Source organism: Bicyclus anynana, chromosome 17, assembly GCF_947172395.1.
Source record: "Bicyclus anynana chromosome 17, ilBicAnyn1.1, whole genome shotgun sequence".
Classification (NCBI taxonomy): Eukaryota; Metazoa; Arthropoda; class Insecta; order Lepidoptera; family Nymphalidae; genus Bicyclus; species Bicyclus anynana.
This window is the reverse complement of record NC_069099.1, coordinates 15,922,176-15,944,994: the sequence shown is the minus strand read 5'-3', so window position 1 is coordinate 15,944,994 and position 22,819 is coordinate 15,922,176. Positions and strand designations below refer to the sequence as shown.

The window sequence follows — 22,819 nt, the reverse complement described above, 5'->3', positions numbered from 1 at the left end:
TGAAGAAGACACGAATATAATATTATTGGTTTTTTTATTCTCTATAAGTTAGCCCTTGACTACAATCTCACGTGATGGCAAGTGATCATGCAATCTAAGATGGAAGCGGGCTATCTTGTTAGGAGTAGGATGAAATCCACACTCCTTTCGGTTTCTACACGACATCGTACCGGAACGCTAAATCGTTTGGCAGTACGTCTTTGCCGGTGGGGTGGTAACTAGCCACGGCCGATGCCTCCCTCCAGCCATTTTATAATTGGATAATTATAAAACATATTTTTTAATTGTAAAAAAATATTTTATTGAAATACAAATACGTATTTTGTATTTAAAAAATTTTCTAATTTAACACGTAATTGGTATTTCAAATACCTGACTCTGATGTATTTTCCATTTACCATTTTATATACCTTCTCATGGATTCAAAATACATTGCAAAATATACATACATATATTAATTATATATCAGTTATTTTCGTGGGGTTCGATTAGAAAGTTCGGGAGAGATATACGAGTAAAACAAGCGCGGTAGCTTTTATAAATACTGTATTTTAAATACAAATTATGTCCTAAAAATATTCTGTATTTCGTATTCTAAATTAATAGCTATGTATTTTAATTAAAGAAAAGCATGCATTTTTCCCAGCTCTGGGTAGGAACACGAGAATTTGCAAGTCTTGCCTCGTGCCAAAGGTCTGGCCTTTTCAGGCTGAAGGCACACGACGCGCCGCAACGTTGTTAAGTCGCAGAGGCGCCGTAGCAACTTTAGACAGTCTGTTAATAAAGTAATGTTGTGACGCGTAAACAACTGAGCGGTGCCGCTCCGACGTCGCCACGCATTCACCCCTCCCCGCCTCGTCTCGATGGTTGCAAGTCCGGTACGGTGCCGTAGCGCATAGTGAGACTTGCCACAGATATTTCTATGTAAGGGCGAAACCACAACACTGCGATGCGTTGTTGCATCGCAAAAACAATGCCGCAATGCAATGCGATTCGGCATCGTATGTGGCCATTAGTTTAAATTCTAAATCAGGATATAAAGATTTACAAGCTTCCTTTCAGGTTTCTGTTTTTAAAAATTTATCCTTAAATACTTCTACGGTCTTATCCCAAAGGACAGGCCGTTCCTGAATTAACGAGATGAGTTAGCATACGCGCAGCTAAGTGCGGACACCGACTGAACGGTACGTCATTGCGTCGCAAGTTTGCATGGTGCGGCACCGCATCGGAAAGCACGGTGCGTTGTGCGGTAGATTTTTGCGATCCGACGACGCACCGTAGTGTTGTGGTTTCGCCCTAAGACGACGCAGCGACACCGCTCCGGCGCCACACCGCCGCCGCAACGCATCGTGTTCCCCGCTCTTATTAAGTTATGTTGTGATGCGTAAACAACTGAGCGGTGCCGCTCCGACGTCGCAACGCATTCACCCCTACCCGCCTCGTCTCGGTGGTTGCGAGTTCGGTGCGACGCCACAAATATTTCTATGTAAGATGACGCAGCGACACCGCTCCGGCGCCGCACCGCCGCAACGCACCGTGTGCGTCGCTCTCGTGTCTATCGTGGTATGAACCGCACGTGTATGGGGTCCACACAGCGCAGCACGATGTCCGTCTTGAGCGTGGCGCGCGCGCCCGGCGTCAGCGGCGCCAGGCGGAAGTTACGCACGATCTCGCTCAGCACGCACTTCATCTCCATCTTCGCGAAACGCTGCCCTGAGGACGAGAAACGAAATCTATGTATTAATCTACACTAATATTATAAAGAGAAAAGATTTTAAAAATTTTTCCACCAACATAAAATCCATTATCCAGGAACCATTAACAACCTATCCATTAGCCTTTTTTTTATCGTGGGTAAATTCTCATGGATACCTTTTCGCCACGGGGAGGCTAGAACGTTATGTCGGACTTTAATCGACTAAAACCCCACGGTGTTCCGACTCGTCGCCTGATGACTGAGCCACGGGAACATTTCGTAAACTACCGCCAGCCAGCGGCACTCGTAAATCGAGCTCTCCTGTTGTTTTATTGAGGTCGCTTCAGGAACACTGAAGCGTTAACAACTCGAAGACTTAAGGTAGGGGACAGATCACCCGGAGGTCCTCGTCAAGGAGGCAAATGACGATCCTGAACGAGCTGCTTGCGTCCGGCTCTCTTACGGCGGATATACCGCCTCTTTCTGTGACATCACAATCTCACAGAAGGAGACCACAGCTTCCCACATATCTTTTAGCCTAACCAAACTCATCGCAGAATGAGAGGGCCGAGGGGTTATGCTAATAGTCCACCACGCTGGCCCAATGCGGATTTGCAGACTTTATATCATCTCATCATCATTAACCAACTATTTTCGGCTCACTGAGCAGGAGTCTCCTCTCAGAATGAGAAGGATCAAGTTAATAGTCCACCATGCCGCCCCAATGCAGATGGGCAGAATTCACATATATTTAATAATGAGGTATTTAGTTTCCATAAAAATTTTTATTAAAAAAATTCCGAGTAATAATTTTTGAGTTGGAAGTCGGTTGAATTTTTTTATTAAAATTTTTATTTTTTAGTTTTTAGTGTTAGCATACCTACTGAGTGTGAACAAAAATTAATAAGCACGCACTAGCACTATAAACGCACTAGCCGACTCTATGTTTTTCAAAAGTTCCCCTCGATTTCTCCAGGATGCCACCATCACATCCAGACATGAAAAAAATGGGACCACCCTGGAATCAAACCCTTCAAAACAAAAAAAAATTTTTCAAAATCTGTCCAGAAATTACGGAATTATCGCTGGACATACAAAAAAAAAATACATACAGCCGAACGTAGAACCTCCTCCTTTTTGGAAGTCGGTTAAAAAGTGCACGTAACTGAAAAGTTTTAGGTGCATGCCGCGGACCAGATACGAACGATTACTCCGAATCGAAGGCAGAGGTCATATCCACTGGGCAGTCACGGCTCAACTTGTACTACTCTACTAACCAATGCAGTTTCTGGGCCCAGCGCTGAAGGGAACGAAGGCGTACGGATGCCTGGAGTCCGACTCCAGGAACCTCTCGGGTTTGAAGGCTTCAGGGTCCGGGTACAGGTCAGGCCTCCGCTGCACGTCGTATATGTGCACCACCACTTCTGAACCCTTCTTCACTCTGATGTCATCTGGAAGAATGTATTCCCTATCAGCCAATAGCCTAACAAGAGTGTTAGGGTTAATAATCCACCACGCTGGCTTCAGCAGATAAAATATCATCACCATCATCATTATCAACCCATATTCGGCTCACTGCTGCTCGATTCTCCTCTCACAATTAGAGGGGTTAGGCCAATAGTCCACCACGCTGGCCCAATGCGGATTGGCAGACTTCACACACTCAGAGAATAGAGAAAATTTTCTGGTATGCAGGTTTCCTCACGATGTTTTTCCTTCACCGTTTGAGAGGTGATATTTAATTTCTTAAAATGCACATCACATAAGTTGGGGTGCATGTTCCGGACCGAATTCGAACCAAAACCCTCCGAATCGAAGGCAGAAGTCGAAGTTAAAATGAAAAATTGGAGGTGCATGCACCGGATCGGATTCGAAGCCACACCCTCCGGAATCAGAGGCAGAGGTTATATCCATTGGCCTATCACATGCACTTGATGAGAACTGAGAAAATTCCCAGGTATGCAGGTTTCCTAATGATGTTTTTCTTTCAACGATCGAGACGTGATATATAATTTCTTAATATGCACATCACATAAGTTGGGGTGCATGTTCCGGACCGAATTCGAACCAAAACCCTCCGAATCGAAGGCAGAAGTCGAAACCCCTGGGCTATCACGGCTCGTCGTTTTAAAACTCACCTAACATAAAATCTTCGACGACTTCCCGACCTATGAAAGGCACGCTTGGGTACAGTCTCAGTATCTCCTTTATGACAGCCTCCAAGTATTTCATCTCTCCCAAATCGGACATGCTGATGCCGCCGTCAGAATCACTCAGTAGGGACTGGCATTCTTCGAAAATACGCTCCTGAAATCAGTGAAAGTTCAATCTAAACAAATAATAAAAAGAGATAAAATTAGTGAATTTGTGAGGTTGTTATGCTCATATTGGGATCTACTGAGGTGATTTTGTAAATTATTTTAATTAAATAAATAAAATAAAATGAAGTAATAAAAAATCCATTTATTTTTTACAGAAATACTAGTTTATAAAGTTTGGTTAAGTTTCTTATGGGTCTATAAGCAAATTTTGCAACAACGCTGATGACTAGAGACATGTTTTCTCACGATATCCCGTAGTAAATATCAAAAAATTAGAAAGAAAGCAAGAGTAAAAAGTGAGTTTTTTGTCGGTTATCAGGCCTTAGGCACCTGTTGAAGTATTTATAAAATACTCATAAGAATTCTATCAAAATTTATGGAAAAAGAATCAAACAACAAGATAAAATAATACCTGTACTTCTTCATGATCAGCTAGAAGCATTATTCCAAACGACAACGCTATCGCAGTGGTGTCATGTCCCTGAAAAAGAACTACCCTATACAGTCGTGTACAATATTTTATTTAAGTTCTACTTTAGTTGTGATGAGGTATAGACAGATAGAGCCGTGATAGCCCAGTGGACCTCTGCCTCCGATTCCGGAGGGTGTGGGTTCGAATCCGGTCCGGGGCATGCACTTCCAACTTTTCAGTTGTGTGCATTTTAAGAAATTAATTATCACGTGTCTCAATCGGTGAAGGAAAACATCGTGAGGAAACTTGCATACCAGAGAATTATCTTAATTCTCTGCGTGTGTGAAGTCTGCCAATCCGCATTGGGCCAGCGTGGTGGACTATTGGCCTAACCCCTCTCATTCTGAGAGGAGACTCGAGCTCAGCAGTGAGCCGATTATGGTTTGATGACGACATAGACATATAGATAGTCGAACATGCGCGCGAACATGTGTGTAGTAAGGAACTACCCACATCGAAAGCCAAATTGTCTGAGGGGTATGGTTTCCGGTAAAATTACAGGCATACAAGGCATAAAATCAATCAATCAATCAATGTATTTATTTGCAGATACAAGCGTACTTAAGCGTAAGGTGGGTTGATGCAAATAGTAAATGTATTTGCCTATTTGGCATGCAAATTACTTAATATTTATTATGTGTTTTTAAATTAATTGAAATATAATTCGGATATCAATGATGATTGACAAGCAAGCTATTAGCTTCGCAAGGCATGCTACCTGGCTACATGCACATTGCACACCCTGCGAAGCTCATCATCAAGTTTTGCTCTGTCATAAGCGGTAGATTTCCACCACCACATAAACAATCAATCATCTCTTGTTTTCCTACCCTTAAGATTGGAATTGTTTTTCCAAATCAATTTAATACCATCAATAAAAAAAAAATTTCCAAATCGTATCATTCAGTAGTGCCTACGACTCATTAAGAAGTTACGTACTTGTATTGGAGAAGGAATAACTCCTTTTGTACAATTTCAACGTATAGTGAAAACCTTGTATACGATATTGATTTTCACATAACATCAAAATGTACTTTAGACTGTATAACTGACTTTTGTCTCACAACTGTGTAAGAAAGTACATTACAGTGAATCCTAGTGGAAATCACAGACCAATGTTAAGTATTTCATTTATTCACTGTGAAACAATAATCAAACAATTATCAATTAAATAAACAATGAAGTATTTGTTGATCATGTATATCAACAAAAACGAAAAAAAAGTAATCAAAGACATTATTAATCAGTATCGAATGGAAGACTTACTTCAAACATAAACGTATTGACTTCTTCTCGAATACCCTCCAAATCTATTTCTCCTTTCCTCTCAGCTTCTAACAGAAGATCAAGTAGCGCCAATCTCCGTTTACTCCCACCATTCTGCTCTGTACCGTACGCTTTCTTCCTCTCCATGATAACGTTGTCGGCAAACGAATGCACTTTGTCCAAACATTTGGCAAACCTTCTGCCCAATGGGTGCAAATTGAAGATTATGTCGTTGTGGAGGTATATAGTCGTGAGCCTCTGCATAACGATTGATCCGATATCTAAAATCGCTTTTTTATACTCTATTTTGGTTTCTGATGTGTCTGAATCCAATTTTATTCCCATAGCAGTTTCTGAAAGCAAACATCAGTGGTTTGAAACACTTACTTATTTTTATAAAGTAGTCATAAAAATAAAAGTCAATAAAATCGCCTTCGCTTTGTTTTAGTGGACTCAAAAGTGATTACAAAAATAAGAAAACTAATGTCGAACAAAGGTTATGATTCACAACAATTGTCAGGACAACTTAATTAACAAATTAAACTGTAACCAAAATAAGACTCTAGAATGGCAGAGAATGACCTTGAGTGAAGTCACGTACTTGTGAACGATGTGTGTAGGGTTAAGGATCCTTTGACTGTATACAAACACCCTTTTCCACTCAAGTCACTCTCCCCGCCTATCCCAAGCAACCCATAAAGAATTACACAACAAGAGATGTGGACGGCTCGAACGCCACGAGCACACTGAAGCCATCCGTACCGCAAGTCGTTGTAACACGGCGATAACATTTGTGAATTTTGTCATTAAAATTTTTGGATGTTTAATTATCTGTACCTCGGGATCATTAGAACGTTAAAGCTTCGTTTTCTAGACAAAAGGTATGAAATGTTTTTTCTGTGCCATTTCATAGTAATTAAATTCTTTATCTACTGTTACTTTCAATCTTAGAAACTACCTGTTTTAGTACAATTATTGACGTTAAACAATAAATAAGCGAACCATGGGCAAAACGTTAGTAGCTACAAAGTTGTAAATAGCTCTCGAGGGTTTTACAGAGAGGAATAAAAAACTTTGTTGTGATGATTTGGCAAATTTTCTATAACAAAAACCTTAATTCGCAAGGTAATAATTTGGGCGTAATGTTTAATGGTTTGGAACAGACTTCCTTTAATACCTACATAATTATTATTTCGGTTGGTTTAGAGGCATAATTAATAATTACTCTAACATGTTTTTTAATATTCATTTGTAATTTATCTTTATAAAGAACGACTATGTATTTTAAATGTTTTTAATATTAAATCTCTATACAACGTAAGAAACGATGTATAAATAATCAAAATATACCAGTAGTAAATATAATGGCATGCAACAAGGGAATACTCTAGGACCAATCCTTTTTAACGGTATAGCTATTTTATCTAAGGAAATAAATTAACTAATTAACTATTCAGTATTAACCTAACTTTAAATTATTTTGAAATTTAATAAGCCTTCCGAAAAGAGGAAAACATTACCTAAGAAAATGATGGGTGAATATTTTTTTCTCATAAATATAGCAATAACCACAGAGTAAAAACAGTAGTAAGAAAGAGTGAGTCTTTACAAGCAGCGTATGAAGCCGGTGCAACCCATAAAAAAAACGTCACGCGTCTCCTTGACATATACAAACTTTTTTCATAATTTGTATTTCAAAATTCAACACAAACAACAATTACGTAAATTAATATAACAATTCTTATTTCTTTAGTTTTTGTGAACAGTTTTATTAAAATATTTAAAAACATAAGACGACTTGTATAATACTGAAAATTACTACCGACAAAGACGTACCGCCAAGCGATTTAGCGTTCCGGTACGATGTCGTGTAGAAACCGAAAAGGGGTGTGGATTTTCATCCTCCTCTTAACAAGTTAGCCCGCTTCCATCTTAGACTGCATCATCACTTACCATCAGGTGAGATTGTAGTCAAGGGCTAACTTATAAATAATAAAAAAAAAATTCTGATGCGACGCTTCGAGTCGTACTATTCGTATGTATTCGTTTGTGAATTTCGTAAATGTGACGGGTACGCCACCGTCGTGTTCCGTACGCTCCATCTGCCTATCATTGATTATTCTGTGGCAAAAACAAACAACTTACCACAAATAGCATACAGCATGTAATCGCTTATAAAAGGTATGACGTCGACAACGTCGGTGCCTCCCTTGTTGAGTTGTCGTAGTCCTTCCACCAGGCTCTTGCTCTGCTCCTCGAAGACCTTCAGGAAACTCTTCAGGATGTCGAAGTGAAACGCTGGAGTCAATATCTTCCTGCGTCTATGCCATTTGTTGCCTGAAACCAAAGATTTTATACTACTAGCCTCAGTCAGTTCGCCTCAGTTTCGACTCCGTTAATAACATATCATTAACGGAGTTGAAACTGAGGCGAACAAATGTGGAAAAAACAAACTAATTGTCTTAATTTTATTTAGCTGCATAGTAAACAACGAAAGTTACTTAAACAAATAATACTTTAATATTGTCTACAACGTCGAGTTGTGTGTTCAGGAAGTGTAAAAATTACATTACAGACAGCTAGTAGTTAAATATAAAACAACATACCTGTACTGATAAGCAGGCCTGTGCCGAGCCATGGCTCCATGAAGCTGTATGCCATGCCCTTCTTTATGTTCCTCGAATGTGACAGGACAATCTGTCAAATTATTACAATTATGTCAGTTATTTTGCCCTGACGCATTATCATTAAACTTGTAGCTCTTCCAGGGTAACTAGCGGGTCTAACAGGGTCAGGCCTAACTCATCATCATCATCATCATCAAATCATCATAAATCTATAATAAAAAAAGATTATCTCATATAAAAAAACCGGGTTACGAAGTTATACGCCACCAATGCCGACAAATTATTAGTCGACTAAAATCTTTAAATTATTATTCAAACTTAGGTGTGATAGCTTTCCTTAAATTTTATTACGTATTTATAATTTATAATACCTAATAAAACTGTATCTGTTAATTTTCCCACACAGTGGGCTAAACGAGTAAAAAATCATCACTACTTTACATGTAGGGGAGGTAAAGAAAAATTTTATTTTTTCAGGTTTTTCTTTACGACTTTGTTGGCCTTCTTAAGTACCTATATTTTTGCTAAATTACAGCTTTCTTATAGTAATAGCCTCTGAGGTAAACCGACAGATAGACAGACGGACATGGCGGAATTATAAGGGTTCCATGTTGACTACGGAACCCTAAAAACGTTATCATTTACTCACCTCAATATCCTCTACGTTATAAGTGTGCAGTATATATCGACCGAACGCCGTGAGGACCACCCGTCCGCCATATTCGTTCGGCAAAGCGGTGATCCTCTTGAATGTTTCCTCTGAAATGATACATTTATAGCTTGGCAACTTCTTTCGTAACACTCCCAACATTGCGTGCGGGGCGGGGGCGTGTAGCGATGAATGAAAAACTCACGATTGATTTTACGCCCGCGCAGGCTTTCCGCCCGTCGCCCGCATATCATAGGAGTGTTATCAACGAACTTGCCTATAGCATTAATTTTAATCCTCAATAGCTCAAAGGGTATTCAAGCAAGTCCTAGGTTCGATCCACTCTTGTTGGACTATTAGCCGGGTGTTTGCGGCAAAACCTTTTTGCTTAGAAGCAGAAGGGTAGTATATCAATATATGAATACATATAAATAAAATAAATGTGATTTTACAATGACTCTGTTTTCCATATAGTTATTTATACGACACCAAACCACAAACAAGCTTTTTTTAGATATGTCTGTCTTTCTGTTAGTCCGGGCTAATCTTTTGAACGGCTGATCCGATTTTAACAGGATTTTCACATGAAGATAGAATAGATTGTGGAGCAACATATAGACTACTTTTATCCCTAAAATATATAATAATTCCCGCGGGATTTGTAAAAATTGTGCATACGACTGGCTGATTTACTAGCAGCTTTATAAAATAAAGAAGGTCTGCTCCTACAGGCTCTCGCCCTAAGACGATGTATGTACCTATGAATACAATCGGTCATTGCTACTAAAGGCTGATAAGAACACTCTAATATGTCGGCAAGAAGTGAACTGTTTTGATCTCTAGACATGGAATAGTAGATTATATTATTACTAGCCGACGCCCGCGTCTAAGTTAGTTTTTCACAAATCCCTCGGGAACCATTCAAATTACAGCCAAATCGCTTTAGTAGTAGGTAGCGGTGTTAAAGAGTAACAAACATCCAAACATCCATACAAACTTTCGCGTTTATAATGTAATATTAAGTAAGTAAATTAATACTACCAATTAAATTAATTTATTTTATGTACCTACCTAGCTTTATCTAGTGCGTGTCGGGCCACGGGCAGTGTAGGGTTCCGTAGATTAAGTTAGCACTTTAATCCCTTATGTACTTAACTAGCGGACGCCCGCGACTTCGTCCGCGTGAAATTAAGTTTTTTACAAATCCCTTTGGGAACCATGGATTTTTTCGGGATAAAAAGTAGCCTTTGTGTTAATCCAGACTATAATCTATCTTTACTTCAAATTTTAGGTGATTCGGTTCAGTAGCCGAGGCGTGAAAGAGTATAAAACTTTCATACCATCAAAATCATCAGGTTTTCGCAAATCTCGGGAATCCGTAGATTTTTTCGGGACAAAAAGTAGCCTATGTGTTAATCCAGAGTAAAACCTATTTCCATTCCAATTTCAGCCAAATCGGTTCCGTAGTTGCCGCGTTAAAGAGTAACAAACATCCAAACATACAGCCAAACATCCATACAAACTTTAGCATTTATAATATTAGTAGGATGCACATAAATACCGATACTGATACCTTACACCACGGGATAGACCCCAGAACAAACAACGCTAAAAGCTAACACTTGATACTGATAGACGATAAAAAAATTATCCTTACTTTACGCATCCTCATGTAGGGAAGGAACCCTAATTTTATTGTCATTGTATAGTGCCATTTTATAGACGTACCTAATTAATATACATACCCATAACAAATTTCAGCTTTCTAGTTTTAACAGACTGACAACTTTATCTTTTTAATTAACGACGAAATTAGTATGCAATTTTCGAGTTCCAATTACGTTTTTTAAGTTGGTCGATTATTACTTTGAATAGTAATTGCTACTTAGCTGTTATAGTTTTCCTTGTAATTTCATTATAACATCCTACTCTTGTGAATGTTTTCGCTTATCAATAAACAGCCGGTAAAGGGCGGGGACACTTGACTCTAACAAATATACCTATAATATATACATACTTAATATTTTACAAACGCATCCTTAAATCGAAAAATATTGTTAAAAAACCTCTCATATCTTTTAAAGACCTATCCAACGATATCCCACACTATGATATAAACGAAACGATATGAATAAAAAAAATCATCCCCTCTTTACATGTACCTAGGGGAGGTTTTGTTTTACGACTTTATTCACATTTTTAATCTACATACTCATGCTAATTTCTAGTTACAGTCTCTGCTATGCTGCAGATGGACGGACGGACGGACATAGCGAAACTATTACTTACTTGTGGACTACGGAACCCTAAAAATCATTTCCACTTGATATAGGAACTATAACCCACCGACGGCAAAGAAATTAGAATGCTCGATGTTCGGGGGTTGTAACACAATAGGTACACTTTCCAACTACGATCAGTTACTGAGAACTTCTCTGAAAACAGAAATCCACAATATTTCATAGCCCAAACCAGGATTCGAATCCAGGACCTCGTAGTTAGCTACACCGGCTAACCACTGAGCCATCGGAGTGAGTCACCTTTTGTTATACACCCGGCTCGATAATAATACTTCTGTTTGGATTAGATAACTAAAGTTATTGTAAGATTTATCGACTTATCACTTTTATTTACGTTTTTCTTATTGACTAAGAACCTGTCATCGCCAGACCTTCGTACATGTTATAAAGATAACGTGGAACAACCACATCAACCTCGTTGCAAGAAGCCGCTGGATATAGACGCCTTAGCCCTCATTTTTTTTTTTAATGTATAAAGGCTCAATTCTATAAAATATGTAAATGTTAAACCTACATTTTCATGAATAAAATATCATTCATTCATATCATTCATTCATTCATTCATTCATTCATTCATTCATTCATTCGCACAAGAGTTTATTTAACGGACGTTAAAAAAGCGTTCAAATCCTACTAATATTATAAACGCGAAAGTTTGTATGGATGTTTGGGTGTGTTTGGATGTTTGTTAGTTTTTAACGTCGCTACTACTGAAGCGATTTGGAAATTTGGAATGGAAATAGATTTTACTCTGGATTAAAACATAAGCTACTTTGTATCCCGAAAAATCCATGGTTTCTTTAGATTTGCGAAAACCGATGATTTTGATGATATGAATGTTTGTTACCTTTTCACGTCTCGACTACTGAACCGAATAAGCTGAAATTTGGTATTGAGATATATTATAGCCTGAATTAACACATAGGGTATACTTTTTATCCCGGAAAAATCCATGGTTCCCGAGGGATTTGTGAAAAACTAAATTCCACGCGGGCCAAGTCGCGGGCGTCTGCTTGTATAGTGTGAAGTTAAATGAAGGTATATTTCCAACGCCCAAAATTGTGTTTTAAAAACGCTGTCATGTGAACATTATACTTGGGAATGCATTTGTTGTATTTGAACGCTTTTTTTAATTTTGTTAAAAAAATTCTCGTGCGAATGACAAATATTAAACTACTTAACAAGGTAATTTATAGATGTAAGATTTGATTTTTAACCGACTTCCAAAAAGGAGGAGGTTCTACGTTCGGCTGTTTGTATGTTTTTTTTTATGTATGTCCAGCGATAATTAAAGTCGTTTCTGAAGGAAGACCAGAAACGTTCTAATTTAAACGGCTTGAATTAACATCACTGGCTTGGCACCGCCTTTAAACTGATCAGAAGGTAGCGTATAGGTAAGAAGTTATTTCTTGCTTTTTAGTTTAGGTTAATTTTTGAGTTGGAAGTCGGTTGAATTTTTTTATTAAAATTTTTTGTTTATTACGAATAGGCCGAGAATACTGGAACGACTTTAAAAATTCTTACACAAATGGAAAGCTACATTATCAGGGAGTAATATAGGCTATATTTTATCCCCGTGAATGAAATAAAACACAGGTAAAACCGTAGGGTCTGCTAGCTTAAAATCTCCACAAATCTTACCCGGTGACAATCCCAGGAATGTAATGGCGCTGCCAACAATTGGCAACCTCGGCGGTCCTGGCAATTTGGCCAACTCATTCTGCTCCCGGCTGAAGTACTTCCACAGGACGAACGCGATCGTCACTGCCACCACCACTGGCAACAGCATGGGCGTTATGTTATATCTATTAAAAAAAAAGAATTCTCAATTTTTTTTGAAACATATGGAAATTAGTTTTTTACTTACAGGTAAACTAGCTGGCGCCGCGCGGTTTTACCCGCGTGGTTCTCGTTCCCGTAGTAATGCGGGGATAATATTTAGCCTATAGCCTTCCTCGAGAAATGAGCTATCTAACACTCAAAGAATTTTTCAAATCGGACCAGTAAGTAGTTCCTGAGATTAGCGCGTTCATTCAAACAAACAAACAAACAAACTCTTCAGCTTTATATATTTAGTATAGAAGTATAGATTACGGAAAACCTTTTTTTTATTTTTTACAAGTTAGCCCTTATCTATAATCTTACCTGATGGTAAGTGATGATGACATCTAAGATGGAAGTGGGCAAACTTGTTAGAAGGAGGATGAAACTCCACAGTTTCTACACGACATCGTACCGGAATGCTGGACCAATTAAGAAAACCTCAATCAGCCCAGCCGGAGATCGAACCCAGGACCATGTAAATGTAAATCCACTGACCACACCACTGCGCCACCGAGGCCGTCAAAACCTTCATGAAGTTATTTAAAAAAATTCAACCAACTTCCAACACAAAAATTAACCTAAACTAAAAAGCAAAAAATAACATCATACCTATGTGCTACCTTCTGATCACTTTGAAGGCGGAGCCTAGCAAGTGATGTTTTAATTTCTGTAGTTCTTTCAAACACGACACTGGATTGGCACCGCCTACAAACTGATCAGAATGTAGCCTCCTCCTTTTTGGAAGTCGGTTAAAAAGTAGTTTATCTATCTAAGCAATATATTCATTGTTTCTAAACTTAAACATATAAGTTTATCAGCATACAAAGACCAAGGTCAGCTTGCGCTATAAATATAATAGGTAATTAATTATTTATTGAATTTGTTGCTGTTTAATCTGCACAACGAGGATTCACATGTGAATAAGTCTCACACACTTTTCTTATACCTCACTAGCAGACGCTCGCGACTTCGTCCGCGTGGAAATCAATGTAAACTTTGAAGCCCTATTTCACCACTTAAAAGGTTTAAATTTTAAAAATTTTTGATTCACATTATTTTCTTATGATTTATGAAAAAAAATTTAAAGCTGTCACCCTAAAAAAAAAATACCGACCGAATTGAGAACCTCCTCCTTTTTGAAGTCGGTTAAAAATGAAGAAAATTGATGATGATGATGATGATGATGATGATTAAGCAGACGTTACGGAAAGCCATTACAATTTACAAATAGTGACTAAAAAGTTATACTAAAAGTTTAGTAACTTTTAGTATAATTTTTTTTTAAATGGAAGGTTTCTATGTGTAATATTAATAACATCCATGGTTCCCACGGGATTTGTGAAAAGGTGAAACCCACGCGGACGAAGTCACGGGCGTTCGCTAGTTAAATAATGACTTTATTAACGCCTGCTTTTATTCAATTTTAAAGTCTCAGTCCTCGAAAAATAAGCTCCTGATAAAAAAAAAATCAACTTGCTGTTTTTGTTCTCAGACTGGTTTTTTTTATTCATATAAAAATTAAGCTGTTAAAACCTACTCAAAAATGTCTACCATCTCTCGGACCATAATAAATTTAATTACAGATTTTTTTGTTGTTTTGTAGTACCTATACTGGCTTAGGTTAGGTTCACAAATCATTATAGGCAACTAACGGACGCCAGCGACTTCGTCCGCGTGAAACTCGATGTAAACTTTCAACTATCTCTACCCTACCCCTACCCTACCCTGCCCCTACCCTACCCCTACCCTACGTTGAAATTTTTCCTGAATTTTCTTTGCTATAAGCCTCACGGAGCCTGAGACCTTTCCAACGAATGCAAAACCGTGGAACTCGGTTCGTGAGTTCTGGAGTTATAGCGTCAGGAAGGAAAACCCGACTTATTTTTATATAGTAGAGAAGATGTTGAAGTAAAAACGTTCAGTCAGACTTTAATTATTTAATTTTTTACTTGTTTACGCTCGTGTAATCTGTCTATATTACATAAATCTAGGTAGGTATATTAAGATTGATTGTTGATATTTTTGTTTGTTTGTTACGATTTAACTCAAAAACTTCTAGATCAATATTGGTTATATTAAAGATTCCTTCATTACGAAAAAGCTACTTCAATGAGTACATATTTATTTTATACTAGGTACCTATTTTGCGCCGAAATTCCGTATTTTTTTTAAACACCCATCTAAGACCTAAGAGTACAGTTGAATTTTAAAGACTAACATCACAGTTTAATCACTACTAATTAGTGATTAAACTTTGATATTAGTCAGATGGAGCGTGCGGAACACGACGGTGTCGTAGCAGTTCCAAATACAAAATTCAAAAACGAATACATTCTCGAGTCAGTACTACACGAAGCTTCGCATCAGTAACTTTCAATATTATTCAAGAAAAAATACGTCTTATGTTTTTAAATATTTTAAAAACTGTTCACAAAAACTAAAGAAATAAGATGGAGTATTTTTTATTGGTAATTATTGATTATTTATTATATTAATTTTAGTAATAGTTGTTAGTGTATAATTTTTCATAATTTGACATACAAATTATGAAAAAAGTTTGTTGCGGATGTCAAGGAAATGCGTGACGTTTGTTTTTTATGGGTTTCGTCGGTTTCACAACGCTGCTTGTAAAGACTTAATCTGTATATCTTGACTCTGTGACTAATATAATAATAGTTCAAATCCGGCCGTTTAAAAGACACGAATAATATAGAATTTTACATGCATAACCCATAAATATAACAATACAGTACAAAGAAAAACATAGTTCCTTGCAGTCGGGATGAGAACTAAACTATAAAGGTCCAGAATAAAAAAACATAATATACTTATATAACTAATAATTCAAATAGGTACATACTACATAGTATATGGGTACCTACCCAACGCTTATACCAGTACAACCACTTCAACTCCAAACAGTAGTCCAATTTGAATTTTCAACGAGTGTTGCCAGGTAACGACAAATGTCCCGATTATTTTCTCACCACTTGAGTCTTAATACCTTAAGTATTCAAAAATTGCTACGTATAAAATTATCACTAGAAAAACACTCATTAAAAAATGTTGATTCAGTTTGATTTTTAACTCACATTTGAATTAATGGTATGGCGATTATTATTTATTTTAATCATCCATTCATAAAGACACTATCAGGCAACACTAATGTCGACTCAAAAGCCGGTTTTGTTTAATAATAAACAAGAAAACTAGTAACGACACAAAAGCATAACAGCTAGACTGACACTGCGCCGTATATAGAATGATCGTTTGTTATTTTATCATACAAGCTATACGTGTATTATATACGTAGGTGAATTGTTGGTATGATTCATATACGACGAGACGACCACGATATCACCCGTATTTCATCAGCCGATATCACGACCTGTGCCCAATAAGTACCACAAACTTTACCTTTTTATTTTATTCTTTAGAAGTTAGCCCTTGATTATAATCTCACCTGATGGTAAGTGATGATGCAATCTAAGATGGAAGCGAACTAACTTGTTAAGGATGAAAATCCACATTCCTTAAGGTTTCTACACGACATGGTACCGGAACGCTAAATCGCTTGGCGGTACGTCTTTGCCGGTAAGGTGGTAACAAGCCAGCCAGGTCCATATCTATTATCCCTCCAAGGCCCAGCCCTGTAGTAGGCCGTTAAAATTGGCTGAGAATCATGACTTTATAATTTGTGCTAACGTATTAGAACGGTGACGTCATGCTGGCTAAAATTAGTTTTAATTATATTTCCTTGCATCCTTGTTCATATATGATAATTAAACAAAGGTAGTGTCCTTATTTGGTTGGTAACTATGCGCACTATTTTTAAAGAAAATTAAAATAGGAAGTCAAAAAAGTACTTCTTATTACTCGTAATGCCGCCTCAGACCTCCATCTTGGATATCTCTCATTCCTTTTTTGTGCGCGGTAACTATCGCACGCGTCTCTTACAAAAAAAAAAAAAAAAAAGAAAGAAAGAAGTTTTTTTTCGTTAATATAGTTTATTTTCATATGCCTTCAAAGGTAAAGTGTAAAATCAGTGATCAGTGAAGATTCGAAAAATATCGGAAGAGAAAATATCTTCGTTAGATTTTTTATAGTCCGACAAAGAAAGTTAGTGAAGTGTTTGTCGATGATATTTCAGTCCCAGTGAATAAAAATATAGTGAAGTGTTTCATTGCAGGAAATAATTGTAGATTAACGAATTAATCATAATATTTCACTTTGTTCATAATATTCCAAAATATCCGATGTATCCGGGTTGACTGCGAGTTTTCAAGGATAACGGATGGAATATTTGTTAACTGATATTAAGGAGGTATCCGGGTTGACTGCGAGTCTTCAAGGATAATGGTGGGCATACGGATTAACTGCGAGTTTCTAAGTTTGCCATAATACCTACTCCAAATCATAAAGAGATATTGGAAAATCTGCCAGTATTTAATGTTATTGCAATTAATTACAATTGACTGTGAGTTTGGGTATAATATTCTAAAATATAAGGAGATATCCGGGCTGACCGCGAATTTTCAAGGATAGTGGTGGGCATTCGGATTAACTGCGAGTTTCTAAGTTTGCCATAATACCTACTCCAATTTACAAAGAGGCATTGGGCAAAACTATTGGTATTTAAAGTTATTGCAATTCATTTCAATTGACTAGGAGTTTGGTTATAATATGCTAAAATATAATGACCGAGAGTCTTCAAGGATAATGGTGGGCCTTCGGATTAACTGCGAGTTAATAAGTTAGCCATAATACCTACTCCAAACTATAAAGAGATAGACAGTTTTCAACCATAACCTAAGCAGAAAATACGTACAGTCTAAATTAGATGTAACGTTCATCTGCAATCACAAATAATTTTTATACCCGCAAAATTTTTTTTTTTTCGAAATAAAATAGCTTATTTAGATAAGATACCGTAGTAAACGTATACTGCCGTGATTCAACCTCGAAATCGTTTGTAGTTGTACCAGACAATATAAAACTGAGGCCTATATTGGCCGACAACCCTGAATAAAATAAGGACTTAACTGAGCCTAAACTTTCAAAGGCTCCCGCCTCAATTAAATCATCTGATTAAGACCCAGAAATAAAACAATTTCATAGAGACGGATACACGTCTCCATCCACGTTCGATGCACATTCGATGCACGGATATTAAGGTGAAAATTTATACAAATTGTTAAGTCCGCAATTCTCAAAGCTGAATGCAGAAATTTCTGCTTCTGTACTGGACGTAATTATTAAAGCCTAATAAAATAAAGTATATTTCAGCACAACTGTGCATAGTCATCAATGCCATCAAAAAAGGCATGTAAACCTAAAATCATTACCCTTCCTTTTGGCTTCGCCGTAGTCGGGTAAAAAGGTCACGACAACGTTAAGGCCTCAAAAGCAATGTTTGCAACGCTTGCCGCTTGCTTTGTGACTCTCACCATAAATAATTTCAAAATAGAATGCAACTGCTAAGTCCTACTTTATATATATATATTTTTTTTTTTTTTTTTCAATTAATATTAATGTGCCAGAAATGGGACATTTTTTGCTTATTGGTGACGATTAAGGCCAACAAGGCTATTGAGAAAAAGGTTTTCTTTAGAAATAACTCTGATGACCCTGACCTCGAGGGCCGACCTACCTACGACTTTCTACCAGGGAAACTGGCATGCGGCCACCTTGTTGTTAGGTGAGCAGGGCGCAAGGAGGATACAGGAGACAGACTATATACTTCGCTGCCCTTTTTTCAGCATCAGTGCTATCGCCATAACGAACTATCGCCTTGCATAAGATCTGTGCCCCGGCGCAGACTCACTATTAGCAGACATTACCTCGTACGGTTACGAGTTGGTTCCAATTTTTTTTACAGTAGTTGGTTAAAACAACTAACAAAAACGTACTACTGTATTCGATCAAACATGGCTACTTTGCGCCATTACGTAGTAAAATTATTCAGTCTTCAAAATGCTTGAAATAATTTGTAAATAATTGCCACATAGCCCATATTAAAGTGACAATGCACTTCCAAATAAATATGTAAATTAAAAATAATTTTACCATAATAATAATATAATAAATATAAATAAAATAACTTTATTTTCAAAATGAGAGATTAAAGAACAACTTGGGTAATACCACGTGATGGACGGGTATCTGAGCGAATATATATCATAAGAACCGCATAATAGCCCTATGTGAAGTTTATCCGTATTTACATAGGATAAGCTATGGTATATAAAGGGACTCGCACTAACTAGGACCGTTAAGTTCCACTAAGAAATGGTTGAATAAAAAAAAAAAAAAAAATGCATTTAAATAAATAAATATTTTTTTTTAGTCATCAGGTTACTTAAACGACATCCTATGTTTTCGCAATACACATGATGAACAGTACCTTATTAATTTAACTTCAGTTTAAAATTGTGCTAAGAAGTTAACGAAACTTAGAAACTTTTAAGCTTCGCCGTCAAAAAAAAAAAAAAAGAGAAGATAAGCGAAAAGCACACCCCGTGTTATGGGTACTAGCTGATATATCATAATATACGAGTACATTTATATAATACGTATAAATACTTTTATAATGTACATAATATACATCCAGACACTGGAAAACAACAAACTACGCCGCGACAAACGTCCTGTAATTTTTCAAGATTTATAAAATATGCTTCTAAAATCCTTTCAAAATCCATGCACTTATCTATCTTAAACTGCAGAATTCGTTAAAAAGTTCACTAAGCTACCAACATGTCCTATTCGCGAATTTGCTCAACTTACAGTGCAGTACTCGTAGCTAAGTAGGTACTGGTGATGATCTATCATAATAAGTAGAAAAGTAAATAGAAATTACTTGGGGTTTTTTCTTTTTGTGTTCATTCACTAATAATTAACTAATTGCGCAATAGTATTACGCATAGATTGCACAAATGCAATAATAAGTGTTTGTGGGCAAACAATATCCTCACCTCAATCCTGATTGTTTTTTAAATGGTTTGTGTGACAGTGTGCGTTCGCATTATATGCGAATACCAAATACAAACCTCGACGCTCATCTGCAATAGTTAATTCGGATATCGAATGATCCCTATTCAATAAGCTGTGTGTGAAGTCACAAAACACTTTCCCGGTCAACGGGATATTCACTAATTAGCATCATAATGTGATGCGAAATCCCATACCTAAACTTTAATGTTTGATATTAAAAGACTCTAGAAGAATCATTGAAATACATTCTACACCGAAATACTAGGGTTTCCATAGTGGCCTACACAACTCTGGTTTCCACTCCACCTTAATAGTTTCAGATATTTATTACTCAAATCCAGCATGAAAATTTTCTACTAACATATTTCGAAGATCATCTTCTCTTATGTAAGAGTTTTACTGGCTGGTTCATCCAGAATCTATCTGTTCTGTGTCTGTCCTGATACTGGGCATGCTGACAGAACAATAAAACAGTCTATCACATCGCTGAAGCTATGGCATATTGCTATATCAATACATAACACCCACGTTTTTGAACCCTTTAAGCTTGTTTATCCTTTAAGCATGCTTACCTTCTTAATTAGACAATTATTTATCAGTGGTTGTAGTTGTGTGACTACAGCAATCTCAATCCCTACCGGTCAGACTTGTCAGCCTTTAAAGGTGACATTATAAGTACTGTCGAATGGTTGAATGCTCATTCTTAGAAGGGCTTATAAACCAAAACCCCTAAATATTGTAACACTTGGGAACCTCAAGTTACCGATTATTCCTGGGAAGAATCCAAAGAATCTGGTAATTTTATTAGCACCTGTAGACAGGGTTCACACACTATCTTTAATAAAGTTAAATCTTAAATTGTTATATAATAACAGTGTCAAAATAATATCAACAAATATCATAAAATCTGCTGCTCCAGGGACCGATCAGTCTGTTCTATTTTTGATATATCACACCAAACGTCGGATAATATCTGTTAAAAAAGATATTTAAGACCTTCGGGCACAGATTAGACTATTAATAACATACAAGTGATCCCATCAAGTGAAAGAATGCAAACTGGACAAGATCATCCCTCTATTTTGCCCGATCTTACTAAAACACTTCTTGGACAAAGCGGAATCCGCTAGATCCATATACATAAAATCTTAATATTGTTATATGGTAGATTGATAGTAATAAGAAATTTAGTTCTTGATTGTAACTCGAATAGAAATGAATGATAAAAATCATAATTATAACTAACTTATGATTTATTTCCAAACTTTCTCCCTTTCGCTCTTAACATCTACCTTTGTTTAATTATCATATATGAACAAGGATGCAAGGAAATATAATATATGATCAAACGAACTTCCAAGTGAAGTTCGATCATTATTATATGAGTTGCATCCTTGGAATATATGATCACCCACCCTCCCAGAAGCTCTCCCAAATAATACAGGAAAGTTTGTACAAGTTACAATACCTTCTCTTAAATAATGAGAGATATCCAAGATGGAGGTCTGAGGCGGCATTACGAGTAATAAGAAGTACTTTTTTGACTTCCTATTTTAATTTTCTTTAAAAATAGTGCGCATAGTTACCAACCAAATAAGGACACTACCTTTGTTTAATTATCATATATTCCAAGGATGCAACTCATATAATAATGATCGAACTTCACTTGGAAGTTCGTTTGATCATATATTATCATCCTGTTTTTGTTGGAACTTGGACAACAGCTCGTGAATCATGGACGGAATGTGGAGATCCACCACGTTATTCCAATGTGGGTTGGTGGGCTAGTTAGTCTAAGATCCGGCATTAGAAATATTTACCCTCATCTGTTATTTATCTATACTTTTTTTTTATTCTTTACAAGTCCTTGGCTGAAATATCACCCGATGGTAATTGACGATGCAGTCTAAGATGGAAGCGGGCTGACTTGTTAAGAGGAGGATGAAATCCACTCCCCTTTCGGTTTCTACACGACATCGTACCGGAACGCTAAATCGCTTGGCGGTACGTCTTTGTCGGTATGGTCGTAACTAGCCACTTAATCTTTTACTATTTTTTTTAAATTAACCAATGAGAAGTAGATTAAATAAATTTAATATAAAAATTAATCATTTAATTACTATCCAGCCGCAATTTTACTAGGCAACCTATTTGCAATGTGTCAACTGTCAATGTGAATGTTATCTATCATTTATTTCCAGTGATGTTAAATATTGTTAGATGTGTTACTAGGTTATGAAAAATGAGGCGCTCAAAAGAGGAAATTTCCACATCACAAATTTAGTTATGGTAAACAACAAACGTTATTTATACAAATAATACTTAAATATCGTCTACAATGTCGAGTTGCGTGTTCAGGAAGTGTAAACATAAATAATGGAATTAAAGACAAAATTGTGCATGTGTGCGCTCAGTTTTGTAGTCTATTATTCGGATCACTTTTTGTGGTGATTTTGTAGGGACGTAACCGATCTATAGTATAAAATTATCATTGTTTATTTTTCATCCCAAATAAATAATAGATGAGGTTGTTTCACCGGATCACCGGATTTCGTACTGAGTGTGATAAAGTTTGTTTGTGTAAATTTCTTGATTAAAATGTAGGTAATTAATATTAATATTTTGCATGCAGATAGGGCGTGATACTGGCACAGTTTAATAATAATATTAT

General features: G+C 36.8%; 1 protein-coding gene across 1 annotated transcript; it reads right to left on the bottom strand.

Annotated features, from left to right (window-relative positions):
- Nucleotides 1-529: 529 nt before the first annotated feature.
- Nucleotides 530-16,421, bottom strand: LOC112050148 (cytochrome P450 4C1). The gene is made up of 10 exons (XM_052886467.1): nt 16,038-16,421; nt 12,973-13,136; nt 9,032-9,141; nt 8,362-8,452; nt 7,901-8,092; nt 5,756-6,108; nt 4,430-4,498; nt 3,835-4,003; nt 2,974-3,147; nt 530-1,713 (listed from the first exon to the last, which is right to left on the bottom strand). The coding sequence occupies exons 2-10, from the start codon at nt 13,118-13,120 to the stop codon at nt 1,556-1,558; spliced, it is 1,464 nt and encodes a 487-aa protein (XP_052742427.1). The 5' UTR covers nt 13,121-13,136; nt 16,038-16,421; the 3' UTR covers nt 530-1,555.
- Between the last annotated feature and the right edge of the window lie 6,398 nt (nt 16,422-22,819).